Raw genomic sequence first — 13,604 nt, 5'->3', positions numbered from 1 at the left:
GACTTTGTATATGATTCAACCAGCATGTGAATTTTACAGAAATTCACAACATATTATATACGTAGATAGCTATTTTTTTGTGGATCTCCTTGATGATCAGTTAATCAAATGATATATGCAAGGCCGTATGTAATCTTTGAATTATATATGCGAATTTAGTGAAATATTTGTGAAGTTTTATGTTTCAATTACTGAAAGTTTGTAGATATAGTCATACAATCTTCGTACAATATATACAAATTTAGTAAAATATTTATGATGTTTTAGTTAATATTCATATATTTGGTCATGCAAACTCTAACCAATATATGCAAATTTAGTGAAATATTTGTGAAGTTTCAATTTAACAAAAGGTTTGCAAATTTGGTTACGTGTGAACTTCATGCGGTCGACAAAAAAATTGTTTGAATCTACATTTAATTGAGTCTTTGTGATAGCCGACGGGTGGACTGATATATCGCGTCAACCTCAAGGCCGCTGTGTGAAGGGTAAAATAGTCTTTTTAAAATTAAACATTTGTGGTTTTAAATATTGTACAGATTTTTAAAAACTATAAGTTTTTTTTTATAAATGTGTCATTTTTGTCATACAATACGGTCATTTTTTTATTTTTAAAATTATACAGGTCTGGGTTTGAGATCCTATATTCCTGACTCAAAAAAACTACAACCCGAACCCGATTATTAGTTATATGAGCAGGTCCCGACCCCTTGACAACCATAGGTTCATATTACACCAAAAACTTAACTAAAAATTAAGAATTCATGTTAAATTGATTTGATCCAAAACATAGTTTTTAGTGAATAACTGATAACATATCTAAATGTTTGGATTAAGCAAAACATGTATGCAAGTACGTTTTTAAAGATGTGGTTTTGGTGATAAATGGTACGGCAGTTTCAGAGATAAATAGTCTAAGAAGCTGGGCTATATATATATATATATATATATATATATATATATATATATATATATATATATAGGGTAACTAAAATATGTTTACTGATATGAACCAAGATTTTGGTAAATTTTTTTTTACTCTTTTAAAAATTTCACCATATGAATGTATTCTAGATGCTTGGTTTTATAGATACAAACTTTTGGATCATCTAATTACAATGTATAAGAAGAATATTTTAAGGGTTGAAAATCAAGGGCTTAGCATTTTCATAAATATTTAAGCATAAAAATTATATTTTTTGATCAGATTACAATGATCCAACAATCAATTTCTAGCATATGATATCACGCTGAATGCATCTATTTGCAAAAAACCCTATGAAAATCTTGATTCATACCAGCAAACATATTTGGTTGGTAAACAAATTCCAGTTTCCCTATATCTATATAATGTTTGCATACACAGAGTATATTATGATGGTAATATACCCTAGCACTTTCCGCACTATTCTGATATCTAATTGGCCTAAAACTGACACGGTTGCAACGATAATGATGACTGGAGACATTTTTCAGGCCAAACACACATAGGATTGGTGCCGGTCAAATGACATGATGTTTCTTGGTCAAAGCGAGGTTAAAGTTGACCAAACTATCAACACAAAGATATCCGCTGAAACGGCATACTGTTCTCGAAGCAACATCAGCTATTGGAAGAGATGATGCTTTTAAAAATGGAGTGCAAATACCAAATTTTGACATCACCATTGCCAGAAACAGCTAGAGCATATGGGCTCAACAATACCAAATATATAATATATATGAGAGCTTTCAACTTTGATGACGTGCAAATAATGGTTTAATGCCATGTAATGTTTCGCAGGTTGAAATGGCCATTTTATTCTAATTCAAATGGGCATCAGGTAATAAGCAAGATGATTGCAAAATCAAATCCAAGTAATCATCGCAGCACGCCAAGAAAGCTACTTCATCTGGAACTCTCAATTCAGTTGTGCAATAGCCTCATTAGTAATTTCTCCTAGGTTCTCCCACAAACTGTAAATGGGGAAGGGGTACATTTTCCCCAAAAATTCCAAAATTGCAACTAAAAAATAATTTACATCAAAATTTTCAGATGCACATAAATAGCTCAGAAAAAGATGTTTACTTCCTTCCCGTCGTACATCTCAAATATGTGGTCCATTGCTTCAGTAAGGGCAACCTGAAGTTTGGGGGCACAAAGAAAAATCAGAACAAATTTCACAAGGTGATACCTCATCCAGGAGTCATATGCAAGCCTTATCAAATCTTTGACACAAGCAAGCTGTCACAAGAACATGCCATTTTGATTGCGTCTCCCTGGTGACATGACCAGATGCGCGCTGACATGCCAATACAGACACTGACATGTACAGCCATTTTTTGATAACTTTTAATACTTTTTAATATTATTTCAATAAAACTGTATATTTAATGATACAATATTAAAAAATTTATTGATTAATAAGAAATTGTCTTCATGTCCTATTTTCCATATATATATATATATATATATATATATATATATATATATATATATATATATATATATATATATATATATATTAACTTGCCGGTGCAACTGCATCGCATATCATATCCACGTATCTTTGACATAGCAAGCAAGTACACCCAAGTTTCATCCTGCCTACAGTTAGCAGTAATGGAACTTGAATTGAAATGAATGGCTCCCACAACTCCTTGACTCACAGTTTCACCAAGCTGACTTGACCAAGTCATCAAGTTGCAAGTTAAGAATTCGATAACTACTGCTTGGCTGGGCGCATAAGGTGAGTCACTAAGCCTGCCAAACACATTAACTTGCAATAAAGCAAGAAAGAATAAAGATTACCTGCCCGTATTTTGTAAGAAAATTGTTGGCCAAATTAAGAGATGTTACAGCTAGATCTTCATTAGCTTTCAGCGCTTGGGCAAGTGCAAAGGCACCTGTATCCTGTTGGCAGAACCAAAATAATTGCGGATCACATTCTTACAACCATGAAATGGGAAGAAGTCCACTTGCAGTAAAAATAGCTACTTACCCTTATTTCATTAAAACCTAGATCAAGAGAACCCAAAGCCTCATTCACCACTTTCAAGCTTCGAGCCAAACATACGGCGCCCTGTTCAACATCTTTCATGAATTATCCATGAAAACAAGCATTACACTATGATGTTTTCTAGGAATGGACTGAGATGGAAGCAAGTATCAAAGCTCATCTAGGAAAATTCGTCAGTTGGTTTCAAAAACTGATGGTTGAAACATCTCAACAATCAACAATTTGAACATGGACCATCATCACAATGGGGTCAAAGTCCAACCAGTCATCAAGCATGACTGGTGACTAGCAGAGGATCAAGATAGTTTGCTCGATACTAACATAAGGTTAATTAGGCATACTCATACTGAAGTAATATTAACAGAAATAGTGTTGTCTATCAACTACGTGCATACATCATCACCAAGTCCATTTGCCCGGAGATCTAGAGTTGCAATGGTTGTGTTATACTTCAACATATCTGCTATGTGCTCTGCTCCTTTCACTCCTATCTGTAACATTTACAAATTCAAAAGCATGATGAAAGATATTTTAACCTTACATGAAGGAAAATAACAGTCTTGAAAACTACAGCTATTGATGTGAATTATACATCCATCTACATCAACACTGGAGAACAAGACATATCAATGATGGCATACATAGCCCCAGAAGAAAATACACTGCAAAAGAATACAGCAATATGCATCTGAGATTCAAGACTGTATGCTAACTATTTGCTACCAATTTTTGTTGCAGCACAAAACAATATGACTTGATCACTAAAGAAAAGATAGGAAGTTGGAAAACAAAAATAAATACAAGGCATTTGAATTTACCTTACACCAGCCAAGCCTGAGAGTTTCTATCTTGCCATGGAACTTTAGAACATCACACAGAGCCTTCACCCCATCTACTCCAATAGGGTTGTAACTCAGTTCCAACTGTGAGGCACAAAACAATATGACTTGATCAAGTCATATCGGGTTATCGCATTTCATGACTAGAACTTGAAACCACTCAGGTCAGAGGACTTACTGTTGTCAGTACTGAATTATCTTTCAAAACTTGTGCTACATCGCTTGCACCTTTGTTGTGGATGTTGTTTCCCCCCTGAAACATGGTGAAAATTATCTCAAGAACCAAGTGAATTTCATGAGGTGGACACCCCACAAATGGATAACATGACAAGTTTCATCCTCACCAAATCTATGGTTGTGACTGTTCGATTCTGCTTTAAAGCCTCTGCAATCTTTTCAGCACCCTGCAGTATTTCCATGCATAGCATGTCATACGTTTGAAGAATAAATACAGTGAAAATTTGCAGAGACAGGAAAAAAGTATTTTGAGCCTCAAGCATGCAAAGAGCACCATGATCATAATGATGCAGGGCATCATGGAGAAATTATTAGCATCCCATACAGAGGTTAAACACAGGATGAAAATAAAATTAAACAAAATATATGACTAATAACAAATAAAAACATGAAACATATATTAAAGTTTTCACTAGTTGCCAATTTTGCCCTTATCCTGTTGATGCACAGAGAAAATCTTTGGTAACTGTTAAATGTTGATTTGCAAACATTTCCGATTTGTGGAACCCAAAGATCAACATTTTACATGATACAGGTATTGCTAAATGAATGTGATACCCTGGTAAGAATGATGTAAATCAAAAGAAAAAATTTACCTCATCGCCTATGTCATTCATATAAAGATTCAGCCATAGCAAGCTTCGACTTCTCTTGATAAATTCAGCAACATGAAAAGCACCTTTTGAACTAATTTCATTACTTCCAATGTCTACAGATGTAATTCTTCCTACAAAGCAACTTCTCATGTCAAGCCGTTTCCAACCTTAAAGAGATAAATAATAGAGATAAACTGGTAAAGATGTCTTCCACAAAGAAAACACCGTATATGTCAAGCTGTGAACCTTTGTGTGATGACAAGCCTGACATTAAAGTCCTGACACCCTCATTACCAATATTATTTCCATGCAAATGAAGTTCCTGCAGAAAAAATTGAAGATTTAACATAAAGATATTCAGTTATAGTTGTTTATTTGAGGATCCTCAAAATAAGTGTTTAACAAGTTCCTTATGGAACAATACACGGTTATCAGAATACAACCAGTCTTAGAGAAGTTATATGGAGATCATCAAATAGATAGTCAAAATTGACCGCAAACCAAAGAATGTCACTAGCATAGAACTTTAAATAGAAAGCCAAACCAGAAAATCACTAACATTAATATACTAGAAATTGCAAAACAAACAGCAAAAGAAATAAATGGTCATTAATTAAGCAAATCCTTATTTATAGACACCAGAATATTTCTAATAAAAGAACACTTGTTTAATATTCTTTCTAAACTAACAAAAAAATATAGAACCAATGATTCTTGCAACATTAGGTGACAGCTTTTTAACAACTGACTTTCACATTATTCATCCATTATATAGTTACATGATAATCGTAATTTCATAGTATTCACTCTTTCTCTTGGATGGATAAGGAGGCATTGATCTGATCACACAACAAGCTTTAAGAAGAAATAACAGACTATAAAGAGAACCAAATTTATCAGAAGCACTTTAAGTTTATATCAGGAAGGTCAATAAAGAAAACAAATCCAGATAGATTATAAACACATATTATAAAGCTTTCAGTAAATGCTACCTAGGAGCCAGTTTTGGTTTGTAACAAGAAGATCAATAACACGAGTAATTTCTTGTTATACTTATGCCTATTTAAGAAAATGTCATTAAAATGTATTAATAATTTAAATCAATGCCAGCACTAGACATACAGCAAGAGAAAACAAGATGTAAAAACTATGCATAGAGATAACTTTATTTCCCTCTTCGAGGTAGGTTATGATGGAAGGGTATATCCCTATGTCACAGGGACTCGGCAAAACAGATGCCGCACCCGCGTCGATGCGACGCGGGATCGCGTGCGAGTGCGGCACCGGGTGCGGTCAACACGACCCTGGGTGCGGTCAACGCACCCAGGGTCATTTTTGTCCACAATTTTGGGCGAAAAAAAAAAAATTTCCCCCCGATGAAAAGGAGGAGGATTAGGGCAAAAAATTGTTTTTGCCCTAATCTCTCCTCTCTCTCCCCCTGAGCTCGAGCTCTCCCATCGCCGCCTCAGCTCCGCCGCCCCCAGCGCTGCCGCCCCCAGCTCCGCCTCCCAGGCTCCTCCTCTCGGCTCCTCCTCTCCTTTCGCAGGTATGTCTCTCACTCTCTTCTTGGGTCGGCTGGGGAGGGGCCGAGCACCCCCCCCCCCCTCTCGGTCTCTTGTTGGGTCGGCAGGGGAGGGGTTGAGCCTCCCCTGCTCCCTCGTTTTTCGGCACAGGAGGGGCCGAGCCCCTCCCCCATCTAGCTCTTTTTTTGGGTCGACAGGGGAGGGGCCGAGCCCCTCCCCTTTATGTTTTTCGTTTTTGGGTCGACAGGGGAGGGGCCGAGCCCCTCCCCTTTATGTTTTTCGTTTTTGAGTCGACAGGGGAGGGGCCGAGCCGCACCCCCGCACCCGCACCCATGATGAATCATATTATGAGTTTATGACAATGTTTACTGTTAAATGTTAAACTGTTAAAACTTCAAAATTATATATATATATAATTTTTTTTTTACATTTTTGCCCCTGCCGCACCCCCGCACCCGGGTTTTTTGGAAGTGCCGAATCCCCGCACCCGCACCCGCACCCATGTGACATAGGTATATCCATAACCCAGACTCATTCACGCTAGCCAAAGACAAATAGAGAACAAAACATGACCAAACGTCACCATGCAAGTTTGGCTTTAGACAATAATCGAACAGAAACCCCCCGAATAGGCTTAAATTCAGTACCCTAAGGGAAAACTATGAGTATGAGTTTGATGACTATAAAATATGGGAGAATTTTAACTTAAGCAGCGGATAAACTTCCTTTATGTATCGAAGTCTTTGTTCCTAATGCTAACCACACAACCAAGAACAAATGATGGATTTTTCCTCAAAAGATCCCATGACAGACTATGTTGAAGAACTTTCCCATCTATGCACTGTGATAAATATCAACAATTAGCCTCCACAAGAGTTTATCTAGAGGTGCCACATTACAACATCCCTCCAATCATCCTAGTTTTATACTGTAAAACATGAAAATAATTGCAGAATTTGAGCATCATCAAACCTATTGTTAGTTATGTATTCAATATTGTGTTTTTTTTTTCAGTAGCTCCCTGTCATTGACCAAAAATCCTAGAAAAGAAAACAAATGGTCCATCTACAAGGGTGGACAAATTTGTATCACCTTCCTTTACAGGAAAATTAACAAAATATGTGATTTTTCTAAATCCGATAGACATGATAAAGAGGCTTAATTGTGTATGAAAAACAGAATTTTTTTATGAATTTGCAGGTTTTCTTTAGTCTTGAAAAAGGATATCCTCTCTTGAACTGACATCTTGTAATTAAAAGCATCATTCATGCATGAATGGCCCTATCTCCATTACAGCCTACTTAGTTGGGGGTTTGATTTGTAAAGAAGTCAGCTAATGCCAACAGTAGCGACAACCACACATAAATTTAGACCATATTGGTTAATTGAGAAAGCAAGAACCAACAACTTTTCTCACAGAAAAATTATCACCAGATAAATTCGCAATATTTAGGAATAATGACGTGGGCTAGAAAGGTTGATTTCATTGCACTTCAAGTCTGGCATTGGCTCTCACTCTCATTATGCCCCAAAAGCAGCTTTCATTTCCATTGGTACAAGTCAATACCCCTCCTATTACCCAGAGAGAATAAACAATAATCTCCATTCTGTACGAACCATCAAATCATTATTACTGGAAAAGGAGGCCACAAAGTGCAAGAGATAATTACCCTCAATGATTTGTTCCCTTCAATCCCTTTCGCTAGAGCAGCAGCGCCCAGAGCACCACCATAATTCCCACTAAAACATGGCAGTAGAATGAATGCGCTATTATTTCAGTAAAACAATCAAATGCAAGCTCAACTGAAAGTTAAGATCCTTCTTTCATCTGAAAAACATCTGGAAGAAAAAATAGAATCCAAAAGTCATAAACATCATACATAAAAGAATACTAAAGAACTCACTTGAGATATATAGATCGAATGGAATTATTCTCAAGGAGAGCTTCAGCTAGGCCCGTAAATCCCTGCAGTTAGTTACACAAAATAATTTTAGCAAGCATCTATTACTTCAATTGGCTTTCCACGCGCATGAGAGAGAGAGAGAGATCAACAACATACAGAATACTCAATCATGTTATTGTTAAGCTCTATCACACGTAATGAAGAATTTTTCTTCAACATTTCAGCAATAGCTCTAGCACCCTGCAAAGATAAAGGAATAAGAAAGCAAACAGAAAAATCAAACAACCTATATAACTTAATACATAAGGCCAAACAAATTTCAGCAAGGTAACTCTCAAGGAAAATATGTGGCTGATATCAAAAGAAACAACCTCATCTCCAAGGCCAGTACTGTTCAGCTGCAGCTTCTGAATACCACTATCATCCTTCATTATTTCAGCCAAACACTGTAGTCATGGACATAATACAGTAGTCATAAGATAACACGACATAATTCAAGATAAAATACCACACCTGTAGTCATGAACAGACTATAGCATAGTCCTAAGATATCTTGGTACACTTCAAGATCATTCAGAATACCTTTAAAGAGAATGAAAAATCTAATCACATGGACACAGCCAAGGGACACAGGAACATGCCAATATTGTATTGTTTCCCCCTGAGAATTGCATATACAGGGACATGACCTGATATTAAAATTGGAGTGTATACCTGTGACATAGGAAAATATAGCAGAAATGGCTTCACCAAGCAAGTTTGACCAGATAATTGATGTTTAAAATTTCTAAAAAATAAAGATGACTAAAGTGATTACTGCTTGAAACATGCTCATTTTTTTCCTGGTATCTGGTCATGGTCAAACAGCAACTTGTCTTGGTTTGGACCATCTTGAATTGGATTTTTAAACGTTTGATGATTGATATGTTACACTGTAACATTCAGTGACCTCGTCGCCTGTTACATAATTGAATAAAATCATTGTTTTTTCTTTCAAACAAATTAGTGAAAAAGGGAAAATGGAAACACAAATTTCAACAATTTTGTGAGATCAAAATAAATGGCATTACTTTCTAAGAAAACTCCCCAGAATTTTCATCTAGCAAAGGAGTTAAGAACTCCCGATTTCTCATTGTGCTTTTCTCAGAATTTACCTTAATCAAGATTTTCAGTTATAAGTGGAAACATTGCCCCCTTTTCTTTGTTCTGGTAGTCGAGCCTGGGTTGTGCAATTCAAAATTTCAAATCCAACACCTTTCTCAGCTACAAGAAGCACCCAAACATCAGTACCTCCTGGACTGATCAAGCCTGGTTCATAACATAGCCATATACCAGAAGTGATCAAGCTGCACTTGACACTTGCATTCAAGCTCGGCACAATCTCAAACAAGATCACACTCAGACAGCTCAGCATGAACTGAATATATTTAAAAGGCTTTTTCTCATTTTTTTACCTGATGAGAAGAAGTGGAGGGCACAAATTTGAACCTATCACCTTCGTTTGGGCTCAGAAATGAACCGAGCAACCTTTGGCTCGGATTGGCCCGACTCATTTCATGTTCAGCTTGTTTAGATGGCAAAACGAACATGGGTTGGCTTGGCATAGATTGCCAAAATGAACATGAATAAGGGGTGTTTGGCTTTACTCGGCTTGTATGGGCTTTTCAGCTAAATGAGCCATTAACAAGTTATGTGGCTCATCTAAAGTTCATAAACTCATTTAATCTTGTAAGTTCATGATGTTTGGCTTGTTACAACTCATTTGTGGGATCATTTCATCTCGTAATGTTTGGATTGTCTCGACCCTTTTTGGAATTTGTTTCGGCTCTTAGTGTTTGGCTCGTTAGAGCCCCTGAACTGTTAGCAGTCTCTCATTTTGGGGACCCTCAGTGGCTCCGATTCAATAGATCAAGTCTAGGAACAGGTCTTGGGGCATGGATCTAGAGATCCAATTTTGTAAAAAGAACTAAATTCGGATAGGGATCCAATTCCTCTTAGGAGAGGGTTGGTCCAACTAGGTCCATCCCCTAGGTCGGTGGGGATAGGAAGGCTCTAGAGTGTCTCATTAATGAGGTTAGGTAGGGGATAGGTGTCAATGTAGGTAGGCAAGAGGGTGGGGTAGAAACCTATTTAAACCCCTTGGGGTGTAAGCATCTCTTCAGGTTTTTGCTTATTGCAAAGTGAGAGTTGGCTTCTCCCTAAACGATCCTTGTGTGTGTTTGTGTGATTGGAGAGTCTATGTGAGTGATCCCTCTCTCTCTCCCTCTCTCAACAATCATACCTAGTCCCGTGTCCCTTGCTTGATCACTCGGCCAAGCTCCTAGACCTCCCCATTGCCCCATTCTTTTACTCACTTCCATCTAACCTAAGCCAATCTAGCATGACCTTGAACCTAACAACCTTCCTAGGCAGCCTGACTTCAACCCCCACCCTTAATATTAAGATGTATATATATGTTTTTTAATAGGTTATGCCTGATAAAGTGTGTTTTGGGTCTGGATATCATACCAGACCCGAGTCCACCTGAATAAGCTCTTATGTACAACTCTGTATTGTTATATTTCATTCCGGGTCTGGATATTATACCAGACCCGGACCCATACTGTACACTTATGCATATTAATATGAGTTTTAGGTCACGATTTCTTTACAGAAATCGTGACAGCTGCAGCCCCTGCTTCCCTCTTTTTCTTCTGTTCTCTCTCTCTCTCTTTTCTCAATATAGGTACCAGAGGAGATTCTAACATGGTATTAGAGATGAAATCCATCTAAGGGCTGAAGAGGCTTCCGAAAGGTGCGACGGCCAGAGGTTTGAGGTCCTTCGTCTCTTGTCTTCTACTCTTCTTGATTTCTTTCTTCTTCCTTTTATCTCTCATCCCTTAGTCTCTTTTCTGATTTTTTCTGGTGTATTCACGTCTCACGTGGGCCTGACATTCACGTGGGTCTGCGATTTACGTGAATCCAGTTCACGCAAATTCTGTGTATCAAAAAAAGGGGGGTAACTCTGTTTCACGTGAATCGCTGAAATCGATTCACGTGAAACACAGAAACGACCCACTCTATTGCCCCACCAGATCTGTCTCCAATCCAGTTCACGCAAATACTGTGTCAAAAAAAGGGGTAACTCTGTTTCACGTGAATCGCTGAAATCGATTCACGTGAAACACAGAAACGACCCACTTTATTGCCCCACCAGATCTGTCTGTAAAATTGTCTATGAAGAGACAATACACATACAAGCATAAATACTTTTAAAAAGGAAGTGCACGAAGGCACTTTCACAACACTTGAACACAATACGCGAAAAGCGTAAAAATAATAAACATGCAATAATGCATGTGTTTCATAAAAAAGAGGAAATGCTTGAGACTCTCAAGCTTAAGGATTTACAAGGGGTAACACCCCTATTTATACAAGAAATGGGAGGTGCAAGGGGGCTCCCCAAAGGAGTCGTTGGGGAGCCCCCAACGGTCACAATTGTGACCGTTGGGGGCTCTCCAACGACTCTATTGGGGAGACCCCCAAGGCACCTTTTTGAAATTACAAAAAAGAAAAAATTAAAAAATAAAGAAATTAAAAAATAAAGAAAAAAGTTACAACATATTCCAATTGGAATATGCGCAAAACAGTAAAAGGACTAAAATACCCTTTTCGGGTAAAAAAGGGGAAAATGTATAAATATATATACTTATATATAGAGATACGTATACATATAACATATGTATACGTATCTCTATGTATATAAGTATATATATTTATACTTACAATAAGGTTTTTGAGTATACATTTTAACACCCCCCCTCAAACTTACGGTGTGATAACCGCAAGTTTGTCAAGGAGGAAATGAAATCTAGGCGAACAAAGTGCTTTTGTGAAGAAGTCCGCAAGTTGATACTCAGACGTCACGTATGGTAGATCAATGACCTTCTTCAAGTATTCTTCTCTGACATAATGGCAGTCCATCTTTATATGCTTTGTTCGCTCGTGAAATGTGTGGTTCTTGGCAATGTAAATTGCACTTTTATTGTCACAGCAAAGCTTTGTTGGTTCTTTGACAACTACTCCCATATCTTCCAAAAGGCGTCTAATCCATACTATTTTCATGGTGGTAGATGCCATGGCTCTGTATTCGGCTTCAGTGGATGATAATGAGACCTTTTGTTGCTTTTTACATCGCCATGAGATCAAAGATTCTCCTAAGAAAATACAAAAGCCAGTGGTGGAGTGACGGTTACGAGGGTCACCTCCCCAATCTGAGTCAGTATAAGCAAGCAATTTTAATTCAGAAGAAGAGGATAGGAATACTCCCTTATTCACCGTTCCCTTCAAGTATCTGATAATGCGAAGCACAGCACTCATATGAACGGCTGTGGGAGCATGCTGGAACTGACTGGCGATGTGTATAGCATGTGACAAATCAGGTCGAGTAATGCTAAGATACATTAAAGAACCTACCAACTGCCTGTAGGGAGTAGGATCGGTTAGAGGAACACCATCGTCAATCTTCATTTTGGCTCCCACAACTTCAGGAGTTTCGCATACTTTGTCATCAGAGATTCCTGATCTGTCAATAATCTCACAAGCAAGTTTAGACTGAGATAGAAAATAACCACGTTGCGAATAAGCAACCTCAATTCCAAGAAAATATGTCAGAAAACCTAAGTCTGACATCTCAAATATTGAAGTCAAGACGGACTTAATACCCTTGACTCCTTGAACATCATCACCTGTAATCAACATGTCATCAACATATAGTAACAATATTACAATCCCTGCTTTAGATTTCCTAGTAAATAAAGCAGTGTCAGTATAACATGAGGAGAAACCATTTTCTAGCATTACACTGGTAAATCTGTCATACCAGGCTTTGGGGGCCTGTTTCAAACCATAAAGAGCCTTTCGAAGACGAAGAACTCTATCTTTAGGAATCGTCATGCCTGGTGGGGCTTCCATATACACTTCTTCGTTAAGTTCTCCATTTAAAAAAGCATTTTTCACATCCATTTGAAAAATATTCCAATTTTTAATAGATGCAATGGTAATGAGACATCTAACTGTAACCATTCGGGCTACAGGAGCAAAGGTTTCTTCATAATCAATTCCATACTCTTGCCCATACCCTTTTGCAACTAAGCGAGCTTTATACCTTTCCAGGGATCCGTCGCTTTTAGTTTTAACTTTAAAAACCCATCGGCAACCTATAGTTTTCTTTCCTATGGGTAGGGTTTGGAAATCCCAAGTTTCAGCACTTTTGAGAGCACTAAGTTCTTTTTGCATGTCTTCTTGTCATTCTATACATTTTTTAGCTTCTTCAAAATTTCTTGGCTCAAAATAAGAGTGAATGGCACTAAGACAAGCCCTATACCGGGGTGAAAAAGAATCAAAAGAGACAAAACGAGTTGGCGGTCTCCTATTCCTCTCAGATCTCCTGTGATCGAGAGTAGGTACAAGCTCACTATATTGGTCAATGGCACTTCTAAAGGTGTCTTGGTTTCTACGGGAGTAG

At 37.6% G+C, this 13,604-nt stretch overlaps 1 protein-coding gene across 1 annotated transcript in view; it reads right to left on the bottom strand.

The window, feature by feature from the left end:
* Positions 1 to 1,758: 1,758 nt before the first annotated feature.
* The window catches only part of EMB2004 (RNI-like superfamily protein), a 78,756-nt gene continuing 66,910 nt past the window's right edge, over positions 1,759 to 13,604 (bottom strand). The window contains exons 6-18 of the mRNA XM_090007403.1: positions 8,470 to 8,544; positions 8,255 to 8,338; positions 8,099 to 8,160; positions 7,865 to 7,934; positions 4,918 to 4,993; positions 4,672 to 4,802; positions 4,183 to 4,242; positions 4,017 to 4,091; positions 3,818 to 3,922; positions 3,395 to 3,490; positions 2,982 to 3,062; positions 2,792 to 2,893; positions 1,759 to 2,122 (exon numbers count right to left, since the gene is read on the bottom strand). Of these exons, the coding sequence (XP_089863529.1) occupies positions 2,051 to 2,122; positions 2,792 to 2,893; positions 2,982 to 3,062; positions 3,395 to 3,490; positions 3,818 to 3,922; positions 4,017 to 4,091; positions 4,183 to 4,242; positions 4,672 to 4,802; positions 4,918 to 4,993; positions 7,865 to 7,934; positions 8,099 to 8,160; positions 8,255 to 8,338; positions 8,470 to 8,544 (1,089 nt within the window). The 3' untranslated portion in view covers positions 1,759 to 2,050. The remainder of the gene's footprint in view (positions 2,123 to 2,791; positions 2,894 to 2,981; positions 3,063 to 3,394; positions 3,491 to 3,817; positions 3,923 to 4,016; positions 4,092 to 4,182; positions 4,243 to 4,671; positions 4,803 to 4,917; positions 4,994 to 7,864; positions 7,935 to 8,098; positions 8,161 to 8,254; positions 8,339 to 8,469; positions 8,545 to 13,604) is intronic.

Source organism: Nuphar pumila, chromosome 5, assembly GCF_984573655.1.
Source record: "Nuphar pumila chromosome 5, dmNupPumi1.hap1.1, whole genome shotgun sequence".
Classification (NCBI taxonomy): Eukaryota; Viridiplantae; Streptophyta; class Magnoliopsida; order Nymphaeales; family Nymphaeaceae; genus Nuphar; species Nuphar pumila.
This window is presented reverse-complemented; position numbering and strand designations above follow the sequence as displayed.